This window comes from Festucalex cinctus, chromosome 10 (assembly GCF_051991245.1).
Source record: "Festucalex cinctus isolate MCC-2025b chromosome 10, RoL_Fcin_1.0, whole genome shotgun sequence".
NCBI classification, from domain to species: domain Eukaryota; kingdom Metazoa; phylum Chordata; class Actinopteri; order Syngnathiformes; family Syngnathidae; genus Festucalex; species Festucalex cinctus.
The window spans coordinates 15,466,455-15,481,429 of NC_135420.1; the positions used below are offsets into that span (position 1 = coordinate 15,466,455).

A 14,975-nucleotide genomic window follows, 5' to 3' on the forward strand; every position below is an offset into this window, starting at 1 on the left:
AATATTTGTTCATGTCAAACTATTGGGGTCATTTTTTTTCCATTTTAATATTATGCAAGTGATTAACTGATTAGAAAAAGACGAGGATGAGCTGTTGCAGTGGATACAAACTTTTGAAGATGTACTCATCATATTAAATATCGAAAAAATTAACACATAACAGGTGGTCTTTAAGTTTGGCCTACAAAAAAAATGTTAATAAAAAAAAAAAAAACGTTGTAGTGAAGCGATTAATCATGATTACTCAAAATTCTAAGATGTGATTAATCTGATTTAAAAAAAAAAAAAATTGGCAGTTCTAATAAAAAATACAGTGACATGGCCTACAACCATATTACGTACAACTAAAATATTTAGAATATTTCTCATTATATTGCTTCATAAATTAAGATATTTCAGCTTCAGAAGCAAAAACGTTTTACTCTGCATTCTGTTGTCTGTTTCAAAGTCTAATTTGTGAACATATCAAATTAATGATTAAGATCGTCAAGTAAACACTTTAAACAATTTCCATCTTATTGCCAATGACTTTACGTTATGAATGTGGGGATCTGATCAGGGCAGGTGCAGATCTAGACTAGTGGCATTCAGGGCTGTGGGTCACGCCCAAAAATAAATAAAATAACTATACTACGTGATTGCTTAATTGATTGTGTTTAGTCGGATAATGTGAAAGTTGCCCCACAGTTAGCGAATGAGGGTGAGACTCAACTCAAGTTTATTTATATCGCACTTTCAAACAGCATGAGCTGACAGACAAATAAAATACACTTGAAACTACTTGTTGAAGTGTGCACACTTTCCCCCCAAAAGGTGAAACCTGATTGAATAAATACAGAACGTGCAAAAGTAGTTTTGAAAAGTTATTTTAATGACCTTTTTCAAAGCAGTCATCTTTACAAAATAAAACAGCACATGATTGGACACATACAGGTAGCAGAATTGTGCAAAATTGTACAGAGAGATAGTTTTTATTTGAAAACAAATATCAATACACAGGGATTTATTTTCACCAATTAAATCATGATGGAATCCAGTAACCACGAAATAGCTTGATAACAAACAAGCAATTTTGGCTGCGGTCATTATAGGATCTTTCAAAGAACAAATCTAACGATGACCACATACTTTTGCATATTACTGTTCATTTACACTAAATGTTCTTATTTTATGCCAGCATTGTAAAATATCAAATGAATCTCCATTCAGTGTTTACTGATAATTACAATTTATTAGTTGTAAGCCTTACCCGTTACTGCCTTGTTGATGAGGTGATACTTTTTAGAGTCTGTCTACATAAAAATTATCTAGTAAAACAGTTTTGTTAACTTGTGTTTTTAAAAGGTTTCACACACACACGCACATATTCCCTCATATTTATATTTTTGTATTAATTTAATAATTACTTTAATTTTATATTTGTATTATTTAAATATATTAAGTTTCAAAAATAAATGTGTACACCAGTAATCTACTCTTCCCATTTCGGTGCAGTATTTAAGTTACTGGTGTTCAATCAATATTACACAAAACTGGCGTCCTCAAGTCTTTGCTCCTCCCATATTTTGGCAGCGCTTCCGCACAAGTCAAATAATTACACTCTGGACATGGCTTTCATTTCTTATGTTCACTGTTGGCTGAGTGCACATTCTCCTCTTCTGTCTTTCAACTCCAGGAATGACTGGGAATTACCTACTAACAAATCCTCTTCTTCGACCACAAGGCTCTAACAACCCTTATAACACCTTACTGGCGGAGACAGTTGTGTGTAACACCCCAACGGCTCCAGTGTTTAACTCTCCAGGTGTGCTTACTTACACGATCACCTGCTTTTTCTTGACTTCACTTTTTATTTTCCCCTCCCAAGTATCTCACTCTTTAGTGTAGTGTTGACAGGCCAAACAAAAGGCAGGACAATGTCGCATTGTCACTCTTCATCGCCAAATCAATCAATCAATCAATCAATTAATCAATCAATTTTTCAAAGTAAAGTTGTATTGTTTGACTAGTGATATTATAGTGTAAACTGCATCAGCAATGTTAGCAGGTCATTTATGGTTTTGAATGTTTTAATGGGAGATTTACCCTTAAAACAGGTCAAATCGATTTTAAACATTACAAAAAAAAAATTAGGAGTGTGAATTGCTTAGTACCTGACGATTTAATTCGTATCGCAATTCATAGGTCACGAGTCGATTCGATACCGATTAATCCCAATACGAATTTATAAGTAGATTGTTGCATTTTTTTTTATTTTTTTTTACTCAAATTTAAAAAATAGTAACCAGTAAACTTGTACATGTACACTTTAAGATTTGTATGAAAATGTATTATTTATCTGAAACTTCAGTCATAACTGTAAGCCACTGTTTTTAATAAACAGGTTGTAATCTGTTTCATATTTGACCAGCTTTGAAATAAAATATTAAGGCTTAATGTTCCATTAATTAATATAACATTTTTCCATAACTACGGTGTGAACCCTAACCATAAGTAAGCTGTTCAATATTTTTCCATCAAAAATGGACGTTTAAAAATCGATTCGCCCACCTATTGAATCGATTCGAGAATTGTGCAATGTAATATCGCGATATATTGCCAAATAAAAAATTTTTAACACCACTACAAAAAATTTATTTAATGCAAATGAGGGTCACCCATGTATGAATAATATATTTATTTATTTATTTTTTTGGGTTGCATGTTGTGAAGACTGCAGCGCTGTTACAGTTAAGCCCGGAATTATTCATACTATGGCCATTATTTATTTAAAAAATAATTGGAAATGGCAAAGAATGTACCACTAGTTTTTCTTACTTGTTTTAACAGTTTAATAAATACCCAAAATGTGTAATTCACATTCTCAATATATTGTATGATTGTCAGTTAAAAATGTATTAGAAGATTACATATGTAGATTGCCCTCAAATTCATTAGGGTTCTTTAGAATGATGCAACCTATTTTCACCTCACAATTGTTAGGAAAATGTAAAATACAATGAAAATAAGGATTTTTTTTTTTAAATTAATAATGTATGGACATATTTATGTCTTTTCTAGCCAGATGAGACCCATTCACAAATCAAAAGTCACTTAAAAAAATAAAATAAACAAATGTGGGCTTAACTGTATGTTTTCCCCACCATGTTGAATCTGAAATGGCATCTTTTGTGATGTTTCTGTGCTCTTCCCTTGTGCTTCCCTCTAGTGACCTACAGAGAGACAAGTATGGGAGTCAAACTTAACTTTGCCTATCAAATGTAAATTTTTTTCAGCATGCTTACTTCAAAAAACAAAAAATTAAAAAAACAAAACAAAAAAACAAACATCCCACCCCTTCCCCACCACCGGCACTTTTTTTTTTGTTTTGTTTACTTTAGGCCATTAACACACACTCAAGGAGCAAGTGGTTCACAAAATGGTGTTCAAGTTCTTCGGAATTATTTTGGAAGTACAGTATTGATAATATTTTCGAGGCATTATCAGTTGTGGTTGCTTTAAGTCCAACATTCGTAAACAGTGACAGCGTCCAGTCGAGCTCAATTAGCACCTTTTGCAATCTTTTTTTTTCTCTCTCTCTCAATGGTAAAACCCCGCCTGTCGTGACAGCAGCTGTTAGATTTCCCCTTAAAATCTTTTTCTTGCTCTCTCCCTGATAATCAGCGATGAATCTCTATTAACATCCCAAACTTGATCCTTTTCCCCATTTTCTTTTTCCTCAGAAAAGAATCTTCGCAGTAAAAGCGCCCCCATTAGTCTTCCCGCTAATGTCGACATCTGGTTTAGTGCGATGCGTCACATTGGCCTTTATCTCCTCTCTCTATCATCGAATAACTAATATTTATCTTTTTTTGGCGCTGCTTTGCATGACCTCCGTGCTTTGAGGAATTCCTAACATGACTGCGTCTGACCTCTGCAGTGCTTGTGTTATTCCTCAGCTGCTCTGCCAGTGACTGGCGTCTCACTGGGAACTGTCACTGTGACGAATGCCAAATGCTAGGCTGTTGGCGACCTCTGACCTCAGCCAGCTACGGGCGCACAGGCTGCCAAGTTATGGACAGAATGTATACCTAATTGGACAAAACCAACCGCGAAAAAGCTATAATATCTATGAGTTAATGTACAATTGTGTTGTGAAAAATGGCAGTGTGTTTAAAAATATGAGTAAAGCTCAAAATCCTTCAAATTGCTTTCTGTATTTTGCCAAAATGAAAACCTTAAATGCCATTAAGAAGCATTAAATATGATATTAAAAGGCATTAAAATGTAAATACAATTGTTGTTCATGCTTTATTTCACATACAACATTGTGTAAAGGATTCACTAGAACACATTTTAGCAATAATAAATGTGGTAAAATTATATTTATTTTTGGTGACTGGTGAGTAGTTGTAATTTACATTGAACAACATCACCTAGAGTCCACAAGGTGCTTCACATTATGAATACCATTTTAAAAATGTGTTCCTGTCATCAATGTCCAACATGAAACACTAACGCCACCTAGTTGTCCACTTTAAAAAAATAAATAAATAAAAAAGAGTGAAATTTTTTTTTGAAAATATATTTTATTGTACATTTAGAGCAGATGTAACGTGCAATTTACAATTAATCGCAAGTTAACGATGGAAATCATGCATTCATTTACGGTTAAAAATTGTAATCGACTGAGAGCCCTAATATAAACGTATATGCATTATGCATATGTGTGTGTATGCATGTGTGGGCGTGCTTGTGTATATGTTTGTGTACATTGCAATTTAATTAGTTTTAAGTTGCATTAAAATAAAACAGCATTAAAAAGCATTCAATTAGATTTGATGATATCCACAGAAATCCTGTTCACGTATCGTGATGTTATGCTATTATAAGGATTTTGAGCTTTATTCACCTTTTTAGACACACCGTTGCTCTTATTGTGAACACAAGTTGATTTGATTTTCTGAACCTTTGCTCTTGTTATGTCGCAGTTCAAACCTTTATTTTTTATTTTTTTTGTTGCCCTTTTGAGTGATTTTTCTTCATGTTACAATAAATCATTTTACTTTCTTTTGTACATCAGCTGCTCTTAGACCAGATAGGCTGAGCAGGCAGACATGAAGTGAGTCTTTTCACCTGCTGTGTGTGGTGATGGTGGAGTGCTGCTTGTGGGCTCCCCGTGTAGTGAGAACAAAGATGGCTGTCTCATGTTTACACATGACTATTTTCCCTTTCTCCTCATTCCTCCCCGTCTTCGTGGTTTTTTTTTTTCTCTCTCGCCTTGCACCTCCAACCTATTTGGTGTAATGTAGCTTGCCCGTCTGTAGACCTCCACTCTGCCCGGTGTGTCGTGATGGTGGCTACCGTTCAGTTGGTTTTCTTAATGTTGTTTGGGATCCCCTTTCGTCGTCTCTTTGCGGCATACTAATACGCACAAAGCTGACTTTGATTAAATTACAGTTGAAAGAAAGTTCAAGACGTAAAAATTCTCAAAATGCATGCAAAGCAAAGCATTGTACGACAGCGTGTTAGAGCCACGTATAAATATATATTTTTTAGAGGAAGTGGGCAATATTCCAAGAAAAAAAAACCTTGTAAATTTCCGAGTTTATAAAGTGGTAAATTTGCAAGTTTATAAAGTGGCAAATTTGCGACTTTGTCAAGATTTGTCACTTAATTTATTTTTTTATTTATTTCATTTTTAATATAACCTTTACTCATCATACAGGGCAGCAAGAGCGACAACACTTTCTGATCCACTATCAGCTGACTAACACTAACCAATCAGAAGCTAGCATACGTTAGGTAAATGTTAAGTGAATGACGGAGAGCAGCAGATTCGACACATCAACTTAGATAGTTGTACAAAAAAATATATATATATACCAAAATGTATGAATGTGTAAATAATAATTCTGGCCAGTGGACGTACATAACGCTTCAAAGAGCGAACGCTTAACATCATATGGTTAATTTCCTTATTTGGAAACCCAACTGAAAAGTTTTGGCACAAACAGTCGAGTAGTCCACTCTGTGTATTTCTCGTAAGTTTCACAAGTTTTTTTTCTCGCAAATCTGCCAATTCATAAAGTCGCAAATTTGCCACTTTAATAAAGTGAAACGAAATCTTAACTCAGATATATATTTTTTTAATTTAGCCTAAATTTGCTTTTTTTGCTGTAAATGAAATTGTCATACAAGATCATTGTGTCATTTTTAGATACTTTTGACTTAATTATCTTATTTGATCAAGCAGTCTTAGCCTTGAGTGTTAACAGCCAGTTTTATGTACCATGAGGTTAAAACAAGCATTTTACACATTTTAAGATGACAACTAACCAACATCAATGGCCCTGAACTGTGGTTTCATAAGACGAAATCTCTTTTCGACTTTGCACAATCTAGAAATAAGAAAAATGGTAATATTGTGAAAAAAATATGAAAACAATCAGACAAAACTGCAAGTTTATTTTGTTATATTTACTAAACTCATATTTTATGTTTCCAATATTCTGATATCCAAATTCAGTGGTCTAGTGCCAACCCTCAGAATTGGAGGTTGTGGGTTGAATCCGGCATGGGTCATACCAAAGACAATAAAAATGTGACCTGTTACTTCCCTGCTTGGAAAAAGTTAATATAACTTGATTTTTGTATAAAAATACTATTTTCAAGACCTCTGTAGTTGATATGCGAATAGTATTATTTTCTTATTTTTCTAAATCTTACAGGTAAATTTAAGTAATTTTTTCTTCTTCCTGTTGGCAGATAATTTTACTTAATTGAAGTAATAATGTTCTTATTTTACTTTTTTTTTTCTGCTGTCCTTTTTGCAGTGACTTGCAAGTTTGCCACTTTCTAAAGTGGCAAATTTACAAAAAAAATTTGTCTTGTAAATTTGCAATTTTCTTATTTTACTATATATTTTTTTTCTAACTGTCCTTTTTGCAGTGCCTGTTTTTTTTCCAGTTTTTTTTTCTAGGAATATTGCCCCCGCCCTCTAAATACGTGGCCCTAATACGCCGTCGTAGCATTGTGCCAAACTAACAGATGTACGGCATGGCTTAATGTTACTACATGCATCCTAAACAGCATTAAATATTGAACTCAGCGGTCGCATGTAACGAAGATGTGAAATAACGGAAAGTCTTTGTCGTTTCCTTGCAGGGCACTCACTGAACAATGTGGTGAGGGATACAAGTGCAATGGATACTCTACCGCTAAATGGTAACTTTAACAACAGCTACTCACTCCGCAGTGCGGACTTCGGCGACAGTGTACAGGTGGTGGACTGCGGACTCAGTCTGGACGACGCTGCCTTCGAGAAAATGATCATCTCTGAGCTTGTGCACAACAACCTGCGTGCCTGTACCAAAAGCCACCAACAGCAACAACAGCAGCCCCCCAACTTGCATCACCCTCCCCATCACCACCACCACCACCACCGTCAGCCTCAACAGCAGCACCCGCCGCCTCCGCCGCAGTACCACCACCACCACCACAAGGCGGAGCGGGCTCCGCCCAACGTGCCGGCGGCGGGCGGCAGCTGCAGCGACGACGACGCCATCGTCGCCGACGCTTCTTCTTTGGTGCACGTGGGCGAGGCGGTGGGCCTGGAGCTGCACCATCAGCGCCAGCTGGAGGCGCCGCTCATCCCCCAGCGGACTCACTCGCTTCTGTACGCCCCCGAGAAGAAGGTGAGGACCGACGGGGGAGTGGAAACCCTTCAGCTGACGCCCGACAACGACGACCAGGAAAGTTTGCAGTCTCCAAACAGAGACTCCTTGTACACTAGCATGCCCAACCTGAGGGACTCTCCTGATCCGGAGAGCAGTCCGGAAGTGGTGGAGGACTTGTCCCCGTCCAAGAGGAGCGAGAACGAGGACGTTTACTACAAGAGCATGCCTAACTTAGGAGCCGGCCACCAGCTGCAGGCCTATTACCAGATAGGCAAAGGGACGAGCGATGGTTATATTATCCCCATCACCAAAGACGGCTGCATACCGGAGGGCGACGTACGGGAAGGACAGATGCAGCTAGTCACAAGCCTTTAAATGTATTACGATGAACAGCCGACTCTCCTCCCGACCAATTTCAGCCGTCAACAAAATAGTGAAGGAAGTAGAAGGTGTCGTTTGAACCACGCTCTTTCTCCCCCAAACAGATCATCCTTCCGCTCTTTTTAGCCATTGCTGTGCAACATTTTAATAAAAGTGTACATAAAATTCAGAGTCAAATTTTCATTTTTAGAGATAAGCCAATTATGTATTTAAATGTGCTGCTGCTGTCAGAAATGTACGGTACCATAATAGAAATACAAACAAAAACAACAAAAAAAAGCAAAGAACCATTACTTGATCTTTCAGAAAAGCATTTAAAAAGGTTGTACATACACTTCCCAGCATCCCGTGGTTTTGTTTCATTTTTTTTGTTTTTTGATTGTGAACAAAATGACACTCATGGACCAGGACATTGACTCGAGCCTGTATAGACTGTTTTTGTTTTTTTTCCTTCTCTGAAGGAATATATATGGTCCTGGTCATCCTTCATCCCCATGCTGTTTCGATTGTATGACCACTAGCAATCAAACCCCTGGCCTTATATTTTCTCAACTGTACATTGAAACCGTAGTCAAGAATTATGGCTATAAATATATATTTTGTTGTATTGCTGGTGTAAAATACAGATTTCTTGGGAAACCGTAATTATGAAGAAACTGCAAAATTTAACATTTGCGAGACTATTGTCTAGAGGTTATACATAGTGGTTTCAACCGTTGATTCATGGTTGTGAGTTTGAACGTTAAAGACATATGTAAAGAAAGAAATATACATTTAAAAATTCATGAATGCTTTATCACGTTTCCCCACCAATGAACAGTGTTTATACTGTCTGCATTTCATTAATATCTCCCACTTAAATAGTGCTGATATGATTTTGCCAGAGTGGCGTTTATGCATATTTTAACAAAGTGACGGGCAGTTTGAAAATGAAGGTTTTTGTTATTGTTGTTAATCATTAATTTACTTTCTCTGCCTTGGTGTAAACCGTTTATTTATTAAATCGTTTTTTTTTCTTTTTAAATAAATGGGAAATATTTCCCATCACCGGTATACATACTGTACTGCTCATGATTTTGTGTAAACATATTACAACGAGCTCTCCACTCTAAGACTGATGTAAAGTTGAACACTTGTTTGACAAATACAATAAATGTGAGTTTTTTTGTCAAATGCTGATTTATGGTGTATTTGCTCCGACAGGACATCCGATCGCTTTGACTTATTTTGCTATGACACCTTGAAAGGTGAAGGTGAATTAATGTGTAATTTATTTCTCTCATTTTGTTCTTGAATGGCTGCACAGTTTGAGAGAACTTGTTTCACCACATTTGTTAGAAACGCCAAATCTGTCCATGTTATTCAAAGATGAGATACTCAGGTAGGAAAATTGCTATGTAAACGGTTTTGTGTGGTTGTAACACGAATAAAGGTTCAATGATTCTGATTTACATTATTCCATTTTAGTATATTCTTGAATGAGCCCTACTTTTGGCCCAGTGAAAGAAGCACAACACAAATCTTGTTGGATTTTGGCTTTATTAGCATGTGGGAGTTTATCCGCACAGCTCACAAGTGGTCAATGTTCCACTTGGCTGCGTTTGTAGAAAAGTATTATACAAGATATGTCCAAGTACGACACATATTTGCTGTAATTGTCCGTCGCGGCAGAAGCTGGCCGTTACACATCTCAGGTAATGCTAATTTACGAAGCACTGCAATGTAACACCAGTTGAGGCGGAGTGACAAGATCTCAGCGGGGGAGCTGGAAATTGCACTGATTACCATTTGGCATTGAAGTAAACGACTCAGACCTTTGAAAAAAAAATAATGCACTCACACAACATGACACTGAGTGGGCTACTGTTTTGACTCCAACCACAATTATGTGGCATTTAAAAAGTGGAAAACTGACAAAAAGTTTTCCACATAATTATACATAGGTAGGCAATTGGCCAAAAAAATAACTTAAAGGGGGGTGAGAATAGCCATTTGATGGATGAGCAACACCGTTTTTGTTTTTGTTCTGACAGGTTGTCGGTTCACTGATGGCCCAACGTATCAGTCATCACAGCACCACTGATTGAACGTGATTTTATTTGTGTGTGACAGTCTAACGTGAGGGAAATTTGGGAAAGAGTAAAGAATTTTATGACTTTTTAATAGATTGTATGTCAACATAAATGCTCACTCAGGCTAATTTCCTTTCTTCTCAGGAAGACATGAAGACATCTTGTCATAAAGGCTAAAAGCCAAAAATATATCCATCCATCCATCCATTTTCTTGACCGCTTCTTCCTCACAAGGGTCGCGGGGGGTGCTGGCGCCTATCTCAGCTGGCTCTGGACAGTAGGCGGGGGACACCCTGGACTGGTTGCCAGCCAATCGCAGGGCACACAGAGACGAACAACCACCCACACTCACAAGCACACTTAAGGACAATTCGGAGCGCCAATTAACCTGCCATGCATGTCTTTGGAATGTGGGAGGAGACCGGAGTACCCGGAGAAGGCCCACGCGGGCACGGGGAGAACATGCCCAAAAATGTATATACTTAATAAATAAGTACCACTGGAAGTGGGTGTTGCCTGGAGGACTGTTGGGTTACAAATGGGGAGCGGGTTGGGCGTGGTCTGGCTGTGATTGACAGCAGCAACTCACAATCCACAACTTCTCGTCATGAGAGGACAAACAGCCAAATTGTGTTTTTATCAGTAGTCAGGTTTCCATCCAAAATGTTTCGAATTTTTTTTAAACAAATTTTGTGAAAACGCGCAAATCGGATATGCCACTTATGCCCGTTTCCATCCATTCTTCTTTCACGAATAAGCGCTGCGAGATGACGTTGTAGTGAGGGGTACATAATCCACCCTCGAAACTTTGGGATGATGGAAAGTTCCAGGTGGGAATGTTGCTTTTGACTGACTGAACGGAAGTAGTTTGTCTCGTTGGCTTCTCTCACACATGTAAGTGAAGTTTGTCGAGCTAATGTCAATAAAGCAATTTAAAATTGCATTCATGCATTTCTTTAATTAATTATAAAATAATCACATTTCTTCATCTCCCCAAACATATCTTACTTTATCATCTGTTTTTTGTTTTTTTTCAAAATTTCTAGCGTTTCCATTCGTTTTATTTTCACATTTCTTGACAATTTAAATAAAAATGGGTGGATGGAAACCCAACTAGTACCGGCAACCTTAAGTTCACACAAAACACACGATTTTTGCCCCCAATTTAAGCTTTTAACAAACATGCACTAAAAATGTTAAAATAATGACCAGGACATGTAGACAGCATTTTTAGACACCACTTTATGTAGTTTATCAGCAAAAAATAAATAAATAATGTTGCGTTACCCTTTCGAAGGGGTTGTTGTTTCAGTCACTTCTGTCAATTAAATGGTAAGACTGCCTTGTCGCGTGGGCAAACCCCGCCTCTCACCTATGCTTTTGTCACCCCCCCCCTTCCTCCTTGTTTGTGAGCGGCAACGTTTGTCCCAAAGAACACACCATGTACCCAAAGTGAGTACATACCTGTTCACTTGAGAACCTGTTTAAGTTGACGTCATTTCCAGCTACTGCTGTATTTTGGTAGAAAATAATCCTATTTACTGCACAGTATGAGTGACGCACGTGTGTACAAACTCGTTTTATAATCAGGGCTGCAGCACCAGGAAACGGTGAGCTGTTGTACTTGCTTCATCTTTATGTCACTTTAAGTTCATTGTTGCTGGCTCAGTGGTGAGCACATGGGCAGAATTCTCCATAGGACCCGTCTGCTTTTTGTAAAAATGACAACAGAGAACCCAAACTAAAATGATGAGGACAAACAAATGACATTTCATCACATTTTGAAATCAAACAAACACACCTGATTCATGATCAGGATCATTAACAGGCTTCTACAAAGCTTGCTGATGAGCTGATCATTATTTTCAGCTGCGCTTTTGACTTGTGACGTAAGCTCAAAATAGTCAATTGTTGTTTTAAGAATATCATTCAATGTACATTTGTAACATTCTCGCTTTTCAACGTATACTATGTTGTAAGAATGCTGTTTCAAGGCAAGACAGGGACAAATCAGGTGAGAAAAGAGAACTTTTGTACAGTGTTGCAGATATCTGTAAATTCACAAATTGTCATGTTTGTTCTAAAAACAAAACTCTAAAATACAAGATGGAGCCCCAACCGACCAATGTCTCACTCTGAGGTTTGGTGAAAAGTCGACAGCCCTGTTGTAGATTTTTGCTCAAACTTTAATTATGTTTATCCTTACAATGCAATCAGCTAAACATAACTTGCAAGCAGCTTTGTTTTTGTGCTTAAGAGCATGGAAATATGATCCGGGATGGGATATTTATCGGTGATGGATAGTGTGGACTTGGCACCCTCTAGCTTCGCGTGTGGCCTTCTCACCACATGAGAGCCTCTCTAATTCTCTGCCTCTTGCTCAGGGAGAGACTCGGCCTTTGTCAAACATCGATTCAGAAGTAGGCCAGGAGCCGGGGGGCCGCTGGCTCGGATGTTCCCACAGACGTGCGAGGCAGCCTGCGCTGAGGAAAGCAAGGTAGAGAATACTGTCAGCAGAACTTGGCTTTGATTGTAAAATGGGAATGTTGTCTTGACAAAAAAACAAAAAAAAACAGTGGCAAACAAATGATAGTTGTAGTTGCTGAATCAACATTAACAGCCAGGATTTATCCTCTGTAGTATATGATGCAATTTTGTGAAAGCCATTGAGCTAGTTCTGTAGCTGTGAACACAACCGTTCCAAAATGTGACACACAGATGTGTTGATAATCTTTCTAAAGCAGTGAAAAGCCAGAGGAGCCTCTCACAACTGGGTTTGTACATTTAAATTAAAAACTAACGAGGTCCATTTGCTCTTTTCTCTACTGCAAGCTACATGCATCACTGATGCTAGTGTCCCAATGTGTGTATGAAAATAAAAATGCCTTCATTAGATCATTTAATTTTAACTCATTCACTGCCATTGACTGCTATAGACGTCAAAGATTAAATTTTACTGGGCTGGCAGTGAATGAGTTAAGGGTTAAATTTATCCATATTTTTTTTATTTTTATTTCTAGCTAGTTATTTAGCTAGCATGTAGCTGTGAAAATCTGGACAGGGTGTAAACGTGTGTGTGTGTGTGTGTGTGTGTGTGTGTGTGTATATATATATATATATATATATATATATATATATATATATATATATATATATATATATATATATATATATATATATATATATATATATATATATATATAAAGTTTATTAGAAGGATTTGATTGAAGATATTTTTAAGTACTTCATTTATCCATATTTTTTTCTAAATAGATGAAAACACACTTGAGCATACTTTGTTTGAAAAAGTTTCACTCCAATCTCTTGCCGCGCCAGGAGTCAATAGTCACTTCAATGGTATACGCGTCTGTATAACTCCCGTGATTGGAAAACACAGCAGCACTTACAGATGTCATCAGCACGGATGAAAGCGATTGTGTTCTCAAGTTGCACAGTATCTGGCAGCGCAAAAGTAACTCGAGTCAAAGGGGACCCTTTAACCGCTCGCTCTTTTCTTCCCCCCCAGCCTCTTTTGTCCTGTCCCCAGCTTCAAATGTGCAGATTTGTGACCCATGGGCGACTTAGATCCGGTCCCGCTGAGGTGAAAAATCCAATTAACCTGCAGCTCGAGCTGCCTTCGTTATAATCCCCTCCCATAATTATGAAATAACCAGATGCAGGATTTCAAATGAAAAAGGGATGAGAGTGACTGACTGAAGAAGAGAAAATGAAATAGTGTACTTTGCCAGTGTATGCCGTTCTAGTTTAACCTCGGGGGAGAAACGGCAAATTTTTAAGGCAGGTTTTTGAAGGTGAGACCTGCAAATGTGGCAGTAATCAAGATAAGTATATCCTAATTATACACTAACAAAAATAAGATTGTTGGATCTTATGGCATGTTACATTGGTAGACTGCATAAATCTTTATAAAACTGAGACTTCAAACTGAGGCTCTGGGAGCACTGGGGGATCATTTTCAGTCTTCCGCAGATGCTCAAACAAGGCTTTAAAATGATTAAATACTTTGCAACGGGAGAAAAAGAGAAAATTAAAATCATCAACAGTGATCACAGTCTTTCTCCTTCCATCATGTCGTTTAAAATAGAATAACATCACAGTGGGGCGATGCAGCTTCTTTGGTGATAAATTACTTAAATATGAAAACACCTTTAGCTCATCCATTCAAAAGCAATTACGGATGTTGTTGCAGCCGTTTAGCGTGAGGACAAGGAAAACAGTTAATCTTTGCTTTTGGTTGACTCTCATTTAATCTTGTGGTTAAAAAAAAACAAACAACCAAAAACATAATACTGTAACTTGCCTCTCAGGCAAATGTGTTATATTTCCAGATGTACTGTACTACTTGAAACTAAAACATCACCACATTGGCAGCGTCATTTAAACACCCCGAGAACCTCGGCCGCTCCCATCAGGACACGAATGAGATCCATAAAGCAGCCAATGGACTCTGCACTGCGTTTATAATTAATAAGTAGAGGGAAAAGAGTTATAACCTTGAGTGCAGCTGCACATTGACATGGAATATTGATTCAGAATTTCCTTGCTGGTGGCAAAGGTGTTCTGTGAAGACAAGATAGAAAATATATTATGAATGTCTCTGTTGGACTGTAGTTTCTCATTACCATTCAAAGGATCCGTACAAGAGAAAACCTTGTCACGCTGATCTCGGCCAAGCGGTCCCACAGGGTCGTTATGACCGTGAGCTAGTTGACAACTCAAACGACAATGTTTTCCTGTGATCTCTGTCAAATCACTTGCACTGTGATGTCATTATCCTGCTTGTTTTGTACGTTGCCGTGTGGAACGAAAACCAACATGCACAAGCTTGCTCACAGGAATCAAA

General features: G+C 37.6%; 2 protein-coding genes across 4 annotated transcripts in view; both read left to right on the forward strand.

Moving 5' to 3' along the window:
* Positions 1–9,212, forward strand: part of adgrl2a (adhesion G protein-coupled receptor L2a) — a 271,298-nt gene extending 262,086 nt beyond the window's left edge. The window contains exons 34-36 of the mRNA XM_077534344.1: positions 1,676–1,804; positions 3,209–3,226; positions 7,147–9,212. Of these exons, the coding sequence (XP_077390470.1) occupies positions 1,676–1,804; positions 3,209–3,226; positions 7,147–8,033 (1,034 nt within the window). The 3' untranslated portion in view covers positions 8,034–9,212. The remainder of the gene's footprint in view (positions 1–1,675; positions 1,805–3,208; positions 3,227–7,146) is intronic.
* A 2,275-nt stretch (positions 9,213–11,487) lies between these two features.
* The window catches only part of prkacba (protein kinase, cAMP-dependent, catalytic, beta a), a 294,170-nt gene continuing 290,682 nt past the window's right edge, over positions 11,488–14,975 (forward strand). The window contains exons 1-2 of one of the 3 annotated variants that reach the window (XM_077535439.1): positions 11,488–11,563; positions 12,496–12,608. The gene's annotated coding sequence lies outside the window, so the exon portion shown is untranslated. The other 2 variants (XM_077535437.1, XM_077535438.1) reach the window with 2 other exon arrangements.